At 46.5% G+C, this 13600-nt stretch overlaps 1 protein-coding gene across 3 annotated transcripts in view; it reads right to left on the reverse strand.

Annotated features, from left to right (window-relative positions):
* Nucleotides 1-13600, reverse strand: part of TOM1L2 (target of myb1 like 2 membrane trafficking protein) — a 118908-nt gene that overhangs the window by 35667 nt on the left and 69641 nt on the right. For all 3 annotated transcript variants that reach the window (XM_087825779.1, XM_016196495.2, XM_016196498.2), the window contains exon 4: nt 3847-3996. In XM_087825779.1, coding sequence (XP_087681905.1) covers nt 3847-3996 — 150 coding nt within the window. The remainder of the gene's footprint in view (nt 1-3846; nt 3997-13600) is intronic.

Consider the following 13600-nt stretch of genomic DNA (forward strand, 5'->3'; position numbering starts at 1 on the left):
AAATCATCTTCTTTTTAGAGGGGTTAAAAATGGTTGACAGGAGCACCTCCGCATACTCATCACCCGAGCTGTAATGAGGAAGACTGCCCCCTGGGAAGGATGTGAAGCCCACAGAAACTTGTGCTGGAGAGGAGAACACGAGACTGCTGGTGGCGCCACAACGCCGGAGCGCGGCATTCCCTACACCCAGCAAGGGCACGCCAAGCTGTTAGGTTGAATCACATGAAATTGCTAATATCCCGCCATTTCGAACAACAAAGATGGCAGTTTTACCTATTCAACTTAATAGATACCCAACAAAAATGAATACGTATGTTCACCAAAAACATGCGCTAGACGCTCATAGCAGCATCTTTCACAACAGCCCCTGGAAACACCAAGTGCCCACAGCAGTGGGAGGGATCAAACACCACGGCACACTCCCAGCAGGCATCATGGCGCAGTGCTGGGCGCAGTGGGAACGGAAGGCCCCCGGTCACCTGGGACGAGGCGAGGCCTGCACATGCAGCACGGCCAGACACACGGACACAACAGACACTGGTGGAGTCTGCACAGGTGGAGCTCAGGAACAGGAATGCCCCACTGCTGTTGTGAGAAGTCAGGTAGGGGTCATCCCGGGGTGGGGCTTTGGGGTGCATCATATTCCACTTCATAGCCTAGGGGATGGTGACGGGTATGTTCAGTTTGTAAAAATGTATCAAGTTGTATATGCTTTTTAAATATGTGATTTCCTATATATATAATTCAGTAAAAAGTAAAAGAAAAGGCTGATCTTTTTTATTCTTCTGCCCACCCCATTGCAGAAGCCAAGCCATCCAGCAGCTCCGCATGCCGCTGGGGCCTCAGGTGCAGCTCCGTCCCTGGTGGCAGGGGCCTGTGCTGCTGCCATGCTAGCAGGGGGCATCCTCGGAACCTGGGCGTGGGCCACCGTGCTGCTCTGGGCTGGTCTCTCAGGCTCGGTCAGGGCTGGCGTGGAAAGGCAGGAATGCCGGCCCAGATTTTACACATAAGGAGGTATTAGCCCAAAGAAGTTAAAATACCTGCTGAGGTTAGACAGCAGAAAGAAGCAGTGCTGGGAGGAGGTGCTGACTCTGATGGGAAAGTTTTGGGGGGCAGGAAAGGGTGTGTTGGCCTGGTGTCTCCAGGGAGAGCCAGGGTCCACAGACAGTGCAGGTGTGCCCTCAACAGGGAATCCCAACACAGTAAACAGAGGAAGCGTGGATCATTACCCTTGTCACGGCCGTACTTGCCAGGGCGCAGCTGACAACCCACTGGGCCTAGTTGCAGGAAGTACTCCTTCTAGGTCTGACTCCAGAGGGACCTCACCTGTGGCCACTGTGGGCTTGCACAGTTTAGGCTGGGATGCCCCATCTTTTTAAAGCAAAAGTCACTATTCATTTTCCTGATATCAAATACTGGGGGTGCTGAGGCAAGGGAGTGTGCTGGGAACATCCCAGAATGAAAGGGTTTTGGGGGGCATAGGTGGGGGTGAGGAGGGTAAGGGGTGAAATGATTTGAGCCTCTATTTGTGTGTGTGTGTGTGTGAGAGAGAGAGAGAAAGAGAGAGAGAGAGATATCTGGTGGGTAGAATGAAGGGGTAGGGACACATAAGGACACGTGATAGGGCTCTGTCACCCACTCCTACCTTCCTTAGAGCTTTAGCAAACTACATTCATTCATTCATTAAAAAAAAATGATGGCCCTGGCCAGTGTGGCTCCGTGGTGAGAGCATCGGCTCAAGCATTGGATGGCCATTTGGTCAATTCCTGGTCAAGGGCACATACCTGGGCTGTAGGTTCGATCCCTGGCTCCAACTGGGGCACATGTGGGAGGAAACTGATCAATGTGTCTCTCACGTTGATGTTTCTCTCTCTCTCCCCGTCTCCCTTCCACTCTCTCTAAAAATCAATGGAAAAAAATCCTCAGTGATATTTTATTAGAAAGAAGGAAGAAATGAAGAAATGAAGGAGGGAGGGAGGGAGGGAGGGAGGGAGGGAGGGAGGGAGGGAAGGAAGGAAGGAAGGAAGGAAGGAAGGAAGGAAGGAAGGAAGGAAGGAAGGAAGGAAGGAAGGAAGGAAGGAAGGAAGGAAGGAAGGAAGGAAGGGAGGAAGGGAGGGAGGGAGGGAGACGTGCTGAACACCTGCTCAACAGAGCCAACTGCTCGAGACCCTGGGATACAGCGTCCCTGGGCCTGCAGGGAGCTGAGTGAGAGAGGTTGGAAAAGGTGGCACAGAAGGGCCTGAAGACCATAGAAAAGGGTGATGGGAGACAGCGTGCTACAAACCTGACAGCAGAGTCCTCTGAGGCCTGTCTGGACGACGGGGAGGAGTTACCTGCCCCAAGTGCGGGGAGATTTTCAGGCACAGGGTGCAGGTAAAAAGGACAGAGCCAGTAGACTCCTTGGTTTAGGCTCCTCTCTTTTTTCAGGTGCCACCACCATCTCCAAAGCCCATCCCCTAGTCACACTGTCCCCTGACTTCTTAGCCGTACTCGCACCCCCTAGGTTGGTACTCCTTTCCTCTTGGCTCCTGCAGGCTCTTATCTTTCCTGTACTATTACTATAGCACTAATCACCCCACATTGGATGTGCTTTTTGACGTATGTGCCTTTCACCCTGTCACCAGGGTGCTCTGTCTAAACTCCAGATCTGACTGTGTACAGCCAGCTCAGAAACATTCAATGGCTCCCCAGTGCCTACAGGATAAAGCATAAAGTCCTCAGCATATATGTGGCCCATTAGCCCTGACCGTCTTTCTGGTCTTATCTCCTGGCCCCACGCATTCTTCATTACCCTCTACTCTCTGTGTGATGGTTTTAAGACACCCTCCTCTCTTTAAGAGGCACAGCTTAATTCCCCAACTTTTGAGGCTGGTCCTGATGACTCCCTTCTAACAAACAGGCCGAACAAGAAGATGCTGTGTGACTTCTGAGACCCAGTCCTGTCAGGCACGACAGCTTCTCCATCATTTTCTCTCGGATCACTTGCTCTAGGGAAAACCAGCTGTCATGTCACAAGGACACTCAAGAGGTCCACATGGCAAGAAACTCAGGCCTCCTACCAACAGTCAGCAAGGTACTGAGGATTTCTGCCCATAGCCCTGTGGGTGAGCCACCACTGAGTCTCCAGATGAGGCAGTTCTGGTCATCATCTTCACTGCCACCTCCTGAGAGCTCTTGAGCCAGAATCCCCTAGCTAAGCTTCTCCTGAATTCCTGACCCATAGAAACTAGGAGATAATAAACATCTATTGTTTTAAGTTGCTAAATCTTGGGATAATCTGTTACAGAGCCATTTATAATGAATGCCTCCCAAATGTGTCAACTGTCCTCTTGGATAGATCCGGGTCTTTGCATATGCTATTCTCTTTGCCTGCGATGCTTCTTGCATTCTGATCTTTCCACCAAGCTCCTCACCATCCTTCAGGGTCAAAGAGAGATGTCATCTCCTCAGTGAATCACTCCAAACACCATTTGCCCCTACTCCCCTGCAGCCCCAGAGCTGGCTCAACCCTGGGACTCAGAAGGCCTGCAAACATCTCTGACACAGCCCTGCCTACTCCACGTTGTCCCTGATGGCTCAGAGTCCTGTCAAGGACCCCCACCTGCCCCTGTGGGCAGTAGAGGCCAAGGCACCCAGAAAACTTCAGTGAAGCCTCTGTCAGCTGGCTGGAGAGCCACCACTGAGGGTTTCATGCCAGTCGATGAGTGTAAAAGGAAGCATTATGCAGCAAATATCTAAACCCAGAAATCCCCACTCTTTCTTCCAAATGATGGGCAAGCATGAGGACCCACTGAGAGGCCTCATCTGACTCTGTACCAACAAACTAGACAAGAGGAGCTGACCTACCTGGATCAAGGCAAGCACCTTGTCCTGTACGATTGTAGGAGGGTTATTCTTGGGAGAGATGATTTTGACCAGAACGCTGTCGATGAAGTCCCGGTTGGCCACGAGGACGTGGAAGCGGTGGCCGCAGTTCTTCACACACGTCTCCAGCACCTGATGTGGAGGGAGAGACAGGTGACCGCCATGGAGCCTGAGGGGCCGCATAGGAAGAGGACAGAGGCTCAGTTTCCACCCCCCTTGCCTTCTCCCAGATCATCTTCCCAGCAATGTCCTTTAGAACCAAACCTAACTGGCCTGGGCATCCTCACACTCAAATCCAGGCTTTCCTCAGGGGTGAGGGCGGCCCCCTGCTGACTGTCCCTGCACAAAAATCAGGCAATTAGTTGTTAAGTTAGGCATCAGTTTCACATGAGAAGGATGATGGTGTTTCAGTGGGATCAAAATGACTGAGCAAACTCTGAAAATGAGCATTTTAAGTCCTCCTCTGGGCTCCTAGATATGAGGCATTAGCCAATGGGACACATGCTCTGTCACAGAGAAGGCTGCTGTGACAGCCTGAGTTGCCCAGTGAGTGACTGGCCCTTGTATGTGAGGAAGCAAACATACACACACACACACACCACAACCCTGCTTCTGCAATTAAAATTGAAAATGACAAAGGAATTTCCATCCTTAATAAATGCTTTGTGGGCCTCAGCTGCCAGTAGGTTTTAAGGTTCATGTACACTTCAAACCCTGTCCACTTCTCTCTCATCTGGAAAAATTAGTTACGCAGGCCTTAGCTATTCAGAAAAGCACAGGTGCACGTGGGCTCTGGCCAGATGGCCAGTGTGGGCTTGAATCTCAGCTCCACCACTTTCTCCCTCAATGGCCCAGGACAAGTCTGTCTTGGCCTCAGCTTCCTCATCTGTAAAGTGGGCACATAAGCACCTCCTTCCAGGACTGTAGTAAGGACCTAGCACGGTGCCCTGCATAGGGGAGGAGCCAGTTAATGGGAACTATGCCAATATGATTACCATTCCAAAGGCTGCAGTACATACTTGAGTAACGGGACAGCTTCTCAGTCCCCTCAGGACCAGGGAGAGGCCCTAGAACTCAGGAGGGTACCAACTGGAGGGTCTCTCCAGCCCTGAGCACAGCTTTCTGAATTAGCTCTCTGGAAATCAACCCGTACAATGGCCTGACCTTTCCCATGTCAGCATCCCCAGTGCCACAGTTGACTAGTGGGGAATGCCTTCTCGGAAGGACATCACCAGCAACAGGACACTTCTAACTGCCTCATTTGCCCAAACTAACCTGACCACTGGTTACCTTATGCAGCCACTCCACTGTGCTTGGTTCACGCAGCAAGGCCATAAAGGAAGTCATAACCCTGACACTACCTAAATGCAGGCCATGTGCCAGGTGCTGCAAAGGATTCTTCCACACACAGAATTTCACTCGATCCTCACAACTCATTCTCTGTAAATGGATGTTGTTATCCCATTTTCTTACTGTTAAGAGGCTTAGAAAGGTGAAGAGACTGGTTTAGGTAAAAGTCTCTGGTCAGTGCCAGACACAGGGTGGGAACTCCAACCAGCCTTCTCTGGAGCCCTCATCTCTGCACCCAAGAGACCACAGGCATCATGCGCCAGATTCCCCGTTCCCTCATTTGGTCCTCAAAATAGCCCTGTAAGCTAGGTACTACACCACTGAGGAGATGAGGAAGCCATGGTGTACAGGTGCCAGTCAGTTCACTGAGAAGGCCAGAGCTGGCAGGTGCCCTGAGCCTGGCAGCTCCGCACCAGTCATAGCTGTTCCTTCTCCACGACTGCCTGCCCCACAGGAGGCTCCCATTCCGCTCAGCCTACCGAGGAAGACCAAGGTCCTCGGCTGCTGAGGTTTTTCTCAGGCAAGGGGGTGTTCTCTTTTTTAGCCTCTGCTCATGCTGGACTCCAGGTGACCACAAGGTACCAGCTTTCTCTCTCACGGTGACCTGCCCTCAAGGAACTTAGTCGCCTTTCATTCTTGGATCCTCTAAAAGCCTCCTCCTAATTTTACTGCACAGGCTGGGCTGCTGGGCGAGGCAGGTGGCAGGAAGAATGGTTTATTTCATGAGGAGGCTGGGGAAGGGCAGGTGTGGTGGGAAGCACACGGAGAGAGAGAGGAGCAGGGTGGTGGAGGTAGCAGGGCTGCTGAGGCTCCGCCTCCACACTCAGGGCAGCAGAGGGCCAGAAGGCACTTTGTCTTCAGGGAGCACATCCTTATATTCTCCTGGACAGTGGACTTTAAAGTCAGATACTCCAGGGCTCTGATACTTAGACTTGGAAATGCCATGGACAGAGGTGGCATGTGCTACAGAGCAGCCCAAGCCTAGCAGAGCAGGAGATGTGGGAGGTTTTCCCTAGCTGGCAAGGACCACCCAGCTCAAGGAGGCCCAACGGCCCACTTCAAGATACTCCACCAAAAAGGCCCCTGGAAAACTCTGTCCCTGTGGGTTGTAGGGCATGAAATACACAGCTGAAATTTTATAGAATGTGCAGAAGGTGCCTCTAAGCAACCAGAAACGTTTCCAGTCCATACACTAACGCCCAAGCAGAGAGTCTCTCAGGACCTCCGACTAACTCCTATTTGGGGTAAATATTAAGTGTTTGTGTGTACATATGTGAAGCAAAGAAAGGTCCACAGAAGCAGGAGAACTGAGAGAGACTAATAGGGTAAGTAAAGACAAAGACAGAGAAGACACAAGAGCCAACATGGGACCATGCAACATGCACCAGGCGAGGGACTTGGTGCAGGGACAAGGGACTTGCACATTTCATCAGTCTCCCAAAGCCATCACCAGATTTACAGCAAAGACCTGATTGCTAAAATTAAAATATAAACAATTTTAAAAATACTTAGAAATAAATTTAATCAAGGAAGTAAAAGATCTATACCCTAAAAATTATAAAATATTGGTGAGAGAAACAGAAGACATCCATAAATGGAAACATGTCCAGTGTTCATGGATTGGAAGAATTAATATTGTTAAAATGTCCAGACTAGCCCTGGATGGTTTTGCTCAGTGGTTAGAGTGTTGGCCCATGGACTGAAGGGTCCTGGGTTTGACTCTGGTCAAGGGCATGTACCTCAGTTACAGGCTCGATCCCCGGCCCCAGTTGGGGTGCGTGCGGGAGGCAACCCATCGATGTGTCTCTCTCACATCCCCCCACTTTCAACTCTCTCTGAAAAGCAATGGAAAAAATATCCTCAGGTGAGAATTTGAAAAATAAATAAATAAAAGGTCCATACCACCCAAATCCATCTATAGATTTCACAGAAATAGAAAAAGCAGTCACAAAATGCGTACAGAACTACGAAAGGCTCTCAATAGCCAAAGCCAGGCTGAGGAGGAGGGAGAAGCTGGCAGCACCACACTGCCCCACTTCAAGCCACTCTGCCAGGCGACAGCCACAGGGACAGCGTGGCACTGGCGTAAAAATCAACATAAGCCAATGAACAGAATCCAGAGCCCGGAAGTAAACCTATACATAGTCAACCGATACCTGACAAGGGAGGCAAGGAGACTCAGTGGGGGAAAGGACAGTCTGATAAACTTGCCGAGAAACTGGACATCCACACACAGAGGAATGAACCCGAGCCCCTAACTCACACCACTCACAAAACTAACTCAAAATGAACTAAACACTTACATGTAAGACCCAAAATCATAAATCTACTAAAAGAAAACAGGGGAAAAGCTCCTGACATTGCTCTTGGCAAAGATTTTTTGGATATGACACTAAAAGCAAAGGCAACAAAACCAAAAATAAACAAGTGGTAGGTGCTACATCAAACTAAAAAGCTTCTTCATAACCAAAGAAACAGTCAGGAAAATCAAAAGGCAGCCCACAGGATGGGAAAGCATGCTTACAAGTGATTAGATGAGGGGTTCATACAAAACAGATGTAAGGAACTTATACAATATAATAGCAACCCCCAAAAAATTCTGTTTAAAAATGGACAAAGGACATAAATAGACATTTTCCCAAAGAAGACACATAAATGGCCAACAGGTACATGAAAAGATGCTTGACATCACTAATCATCAGGGAAATGCAAATCCAAGCCACAGTGAGGTACACAAGCTTGTGTGCACCAGGAGGCTTTGCTGCACCTGCAGCCCTCTAGACTGAACTTACGTCGCACGGTGGTAACATGGTAAACGCAGGGTTATTAAAGTAAGCGAACAGCAAGATACCACCTCACACCTGTTAGGGTGGCGATTATCAAAAAGACAAGGGTCAAGTGTTGTGAGGCTGTGCAGAAAAGGGAACCCTTGTGCACTCTTGGTGGGAACGTACATTGTTGTCACCATTATGGAAAACAATATAGAAATTCCTCAAAAAATTAAAACAGAACTACCATATAATCCAGAGATTCTACTTTTGGGTATTTATCTGAAGAAAACGAAAACATGAACTTGAAAAGTTCATGCACCCCCATGGTCACAGCAGTAGTATTCACAACAGCCAAGACGTGGAAACAACCCACGTGTCCATTGATGAATGAATGCATAAAGAAAACGCGGTGTGTACTATATACAATAAAATATTATTCAGCCATAAAAAGAAAGAAAATCCTGTCTTTTGCGACATGGATGGACATGGAGGTCATTATGCTAAGTGAAATAAGTCAGGTAGAGAAAGACAAATACTGTGTATTCTCACATATATCTACAGATATAAAAGAGCTGAACTTATAGAAAGGGAAAGTAGAACAGTGGTTGCCAGGGGCTGAGGGAAAATGAGAGACGTTCACCAAAGGGCACTAACTCTCAGTCATAACCTGAGTAAGTTCTGGAAATCTCATGTATAGCATGGTGACTAAAATTAATAATACTGTGGTATATATTTGCAAGTTAAGAAAGTAGATCTTAAATGCTATCACCACACACACACACAAAAGGTAATGACGTGAAGTAACGGAGGTATTAACTAACATTGTGGTGATCATTTTGCAATATATATGTGTGTCAAATCATCATACTATACACCTTAAACTTACATGTGTTATATGTCAATAGCATTTCAATAAAGCTGGGAAAAATAATAATTCTAAACGAGACCTGACCATCAGGAAAGGTCAAACGACGCTCAGCCTGCTCTACTATTAGAAAGGAAATACAGGCAGAGACCACTTTGGAAAGAGTTCCATCCAGTAGGTTTCCACAAAGTTGGGCATGTAAAGGACACATCTTGGATGACCGGGAAGTGCCCTGACATGTCAGAATTTATTCCTTGGTGATTTTAGTTACCGCAAACATTCACTTTGAGCAAGCCTGGATTTAACAAATGCCATGGCTCAAATTCCAAGAAAAAACAAACAGAAGTTTTCAACTTCCTGTTTCTCAATGGTCCTTTTCTCCTATGTCATTCAAATCCCAATTCCCTGGCAGAGAATGTTTCTGAAGTCTTGGGTTCTCAGTTGGGCAAAAAATCTAAACAGTTTCTCTGTTTTAGAAGGAAACATATTATAGCAGCTCTGGATAAGTAACAAACTATTCCTGCCCACAGAAAAGCCCAGCGCTGACCTGTTACAGCTTCCACAATAAGAATCCACCATAGACGACCTCCAGTCATGATGGCGGTGTAGGTAAATGCCATACCAGGAATCTCCACAACCACATCAAATTACAACTACAGCACCACCATCGTTCAGAACCACCTGAAACCCAGCGGAACAAAGTCCTATAACTAAGGATATAAAGAAGAAGCCACATTGAGACGCAGGGGGAGAGGAGATGCAGAATGGGAAGGTCTCACACTCTGTTTCAGAGGTGCCCCTGAGGAGCCAGGGGTCCCAGCCCCACACCAGGCCCCCAGCCCAGGGTTCCAGTGCTGGGAAGAGAACTCCCCAAAACTTCTGGCTGTACAAATCAGCAGAGATTGTGGCTGAGTGAGACGGAGGCCCTTACTCAGACTCACTCACTCAGAGCTCCAGTGCAGCGGCAGCAGCTCAAAAGACACCGGGGGCATATGAGTTGGAACTGAATTGTTGGCATCAGGGCAAGAGCTGAAGGGGCAGCTTTCTCCCAGACAGAAGTGCTGGCAGAGGCCATCACTCATGAGCCCTCCCCCCATAGAGATGGCAGATGGGTCCCAATATCTGAGTCTCCATCAACCTGGCTCACACTGTTCACCCCGTCCTGGTGATTCTGAGACCCCGCACCACCCAACTTTCAGGTTCCCCCCCAAATCTTTCCAGTGTACTTTCCATACCAACAGACTGTCTTGGCTCGTGCTGCCATCCTTCCTAAAATCTCTCAAACAAGCAGCATCTGGCCTCAGGAAGCCCCGTACCTCTTGCTAAGTGGCCCCAGGCCTGGCACTAGTGGCAGCCAGCCTTGGTTCACAGCTTGGCCTCTCCCGGGCACCTCTAGCCCAGCACAAGTAGCCGCCAAATGCGGATCACTTTGTAGCTCATGCCAGTGGTCTCGGGCAGGTCACAGGTGGCAGCTGACCTTGGCCTGCACCTCCTAGAAGGCCTCAGAGCCACCGCACCCAGTGGACACCTTCAGATCACATGGAAGCACCACCCAATCACCTCCATGAGCGACGCTCAAGAGGTGGACTTGGCAGGTACCTGAGCTTGCTGAGATGAGATCTACTCCAAGGGGTTGGCCCTTGCACTGCTGATTCTCCACTGTGGTTGAAGCCAGTCCTCATAGCCATAGGCCTGGAGGTCAATCTCTCCCAATGACATGCTAACAGCAATCAAGGCTCAACTACAACAGGAGGGTGCATACAGCCCTCACAGGAGTGCACGTGGAGCACCTTGCTCAGGTGAGTGGGGAGGCTGCCCCCACTGGGCCCTACAGAACACCCGCTATATCATAAGGCCACCCTACCAATTCCTGAGATGTAGCAGCTCTATCTAATATATGGAAACAAACACAGGGAGGCAGTCAAAAGGAGGAGAAAAAGAAACAAGTCCCAAGTGAAAGAACAGGACAAAACTCCAGAAAAGGAACAATAAAATGGAGACAAGCAATAAACCAGATACAGAGTTCAAAACACTTGTTATAAGGATACTCAATGAACTTAGGGAAAAAGTAGAGAAACTTAGTGAGAACTTCAACAAAGAGATAGAAAACTTAAAAATAGAAATAGGAAACAAAAAAGGTTCAGTCAGAAATGAAGAATTACATGACTGAAATGAAGAATATACTACAAGGAATCAACAGTAGATTAGATGAAGCAGAGGACTGAATCAGTGATTTGGAACATAAGGTAGCAGAAAACACCCAATTAGAACAGCAAAAATAAAAATGAATACAAAAAATTAGGATAGTTTAAGGTGCCTCTTGGACAGCATTAGATGTACCAATATTCACATCATGGGGATACCAGAAGGAGAAGAGAGACAAGAAGGAATTGAAAACCTATTTTAAAAAATGACAGAAAATTTTCCTAACATGGTGAAGGAAAAAGATACACAAATCCAGGAAGCACAGAAAGTCCCAAACAAGATGTACCCAAGGAGACCCACACCAAGACACATCATAATTAAAACGTCAAAGGTTACCATACACACAAAACAAACCTCAAAATGGATAAAAGACTTAAATGTAAGTTGAGAAACTATAAAAATCCTGGAAGAAATCATAGGCAGTAAAGTCACAGACATCTCGTGTAGTGAAATTTTCACTGATACATCTCCTAGGGTAAGAGAACCAAAAGAAAAAATAAACATATGGGACTACATCAAACTAAAAAGCTGCTGCACAGCAAAAGAAAACAGCCTCAAAATACAAAGGAACCCCAGGGTCTGGGAAAAAATATTTGCCAAGGATGTATCTGATAAGGGGCTAATTTCCAAAGTGTACAAAGAACTCATACTACTCAGCAAGAGGAAGACAAACAATCCAATTTAAAAATGGGCAAAGGATCTGAATAGACACTTCTCCAAAGAGGACATACAGATGGCCAAGAGACATATAAGAAAATGCTCAACACTGTTAATCAGCAGAGAGATGCAAATTAAAACCACAATGAGGTATCACTTCACATCTGTCAGAATGGCTCCATCAACAGATCAACAAATGACATGTGCTGGCGAGGGTGTGGAGAAAGGGGAACCCTACACTGCTGGTGGGAATGCAGACTGGTGCAACCACTATGGAAAACAGTATGGAGTTTCCTCAAAAAATTAAAAATGGAGCTGCCTTTTGACCCAGTGATTCCACTTCTAGGAAAATATCCTAAGAATCCTGAAACACTAATCAGAAAGAATATATGCACCCCTATGTTCATGGCAGTGCAATTTACAATAGCTAAGATCTGGATACAGCCCAAGCGGCCATCAGTAGATGAGTGGATAGAAAAGCTGTGGGACATTTACACCATGGAATACTATGCAGCTGTAAAGAAGAAGGATATTGTACTTTTTGGGACAGTATGGACGGACCAGGAGAATATTATGCTAAACGAAATAAGCCAGGCAGAGAAAGACAAACATCACATGTTCTTACTTATATGTGGAATCTAAAGACCTTAATAAACTGATAAACAGAAATGATTTAACGACATGGAAGCACGGATCAGACTGACGAATCTCAAAGGGATGGAGGAGGGCGGGTGGGTGGAGGGGGAGAGATTAACCAAAGAACTTATATGCATATATGCACAACCCAAGGTCACAGACAATAGTGTAGAGAGGGACTGGGGAGGGAGGTGGATGTGGAATGGAATGGGTCACTGGGGAGAAAAGGGGACATCTGTAATATTTTGAACAAAGATTTAAAAAATTAAAATTAATTTTTTTTTTTTTTAATGTCAAAGGTTAAAGACAAAGAGAGAATCTTAAAAGCAGTAAGAGAAAAGCGTTAGTAACCTACAAGGGAGTGTCCATACGACTGCCAACTGATTTCTCAACAGAAACCTTGCAGGCCAGAAGGGAGTGGCATGAAATATTCAAAGTGATGAAAAGCAAGAAGCTACAACTAAGATTTCTCTACCCAGCAAAGCTAACATTTAGAACTGAAGGTCAGATAAAAAGCTTCCCAGACAAGAAAAAGCTAAAGGAGTTCATTACCAATGAGCCAGTGTTACATGAAATGTTGAAGGGTCTTCTTTAAGAAGAAGAAGAAAAAAAAGATAAAAAATATGAATCATAAAATGGCAATAAATACATATCTATCAACAATTATTTTAAATGCTCCAATCAAAAGTCATAAGGTGACTGAATGGATAACAAAATAAGACCCTTACATATGCTGTCTCCAAGAGACTCACTTCAGATTGAAAGATGCACAAAACAAATTGAAAGTAAAGAGATGGAAAGAGATATTTCATGAAAATGGAAACAAACAAAAATAAGCTGGGGTAGCAATATTTATACCAGAAAAAATAGACTTTAAAACAAAGGCTACAACACGAGACAAAGAAAGACCCAGCAATTCCACTCCTGGGTATTTGTCTGAAGAAACACAAAACACTAACTCGAAAAGATATATGCATCCATATGTCTACTGCAGCATTATTTACAATAGCCAAGATACGGAAGCAACCTAAGTGTCTGTTAATAGATGAATTCATAAAGAAGATGTGCTGCATAAATATAATGAAGTATGACTCAGACATAAAGGGGAATAAAATCTTGCCATTTGCAGTAATGTGGATGGACCTAGAGGGTATTGTGCTGAGTGAAATAAGTCAGACAGAGAAAGACAAATGTCAGATGATTTCATTTATATGTGGAATCTAAAAAACAAAATAAATGAACAAGCAGAACA

This window comes from Miniopterus natalensis, chromosome 17 (assembly GCF_054644295.1).
Source record: "Miniopterus natalensis isolate mMinNat1 chromosome 17, mMinNat1.hap1, whole genome shotgun sequence".
Classification (NCBI taxonomy): Eukaryota; Metazoa; Chordata; class Mammalia; order Chiroptera; family Miniopteridae; genus Miniopterus; species Miniopterus natalensis.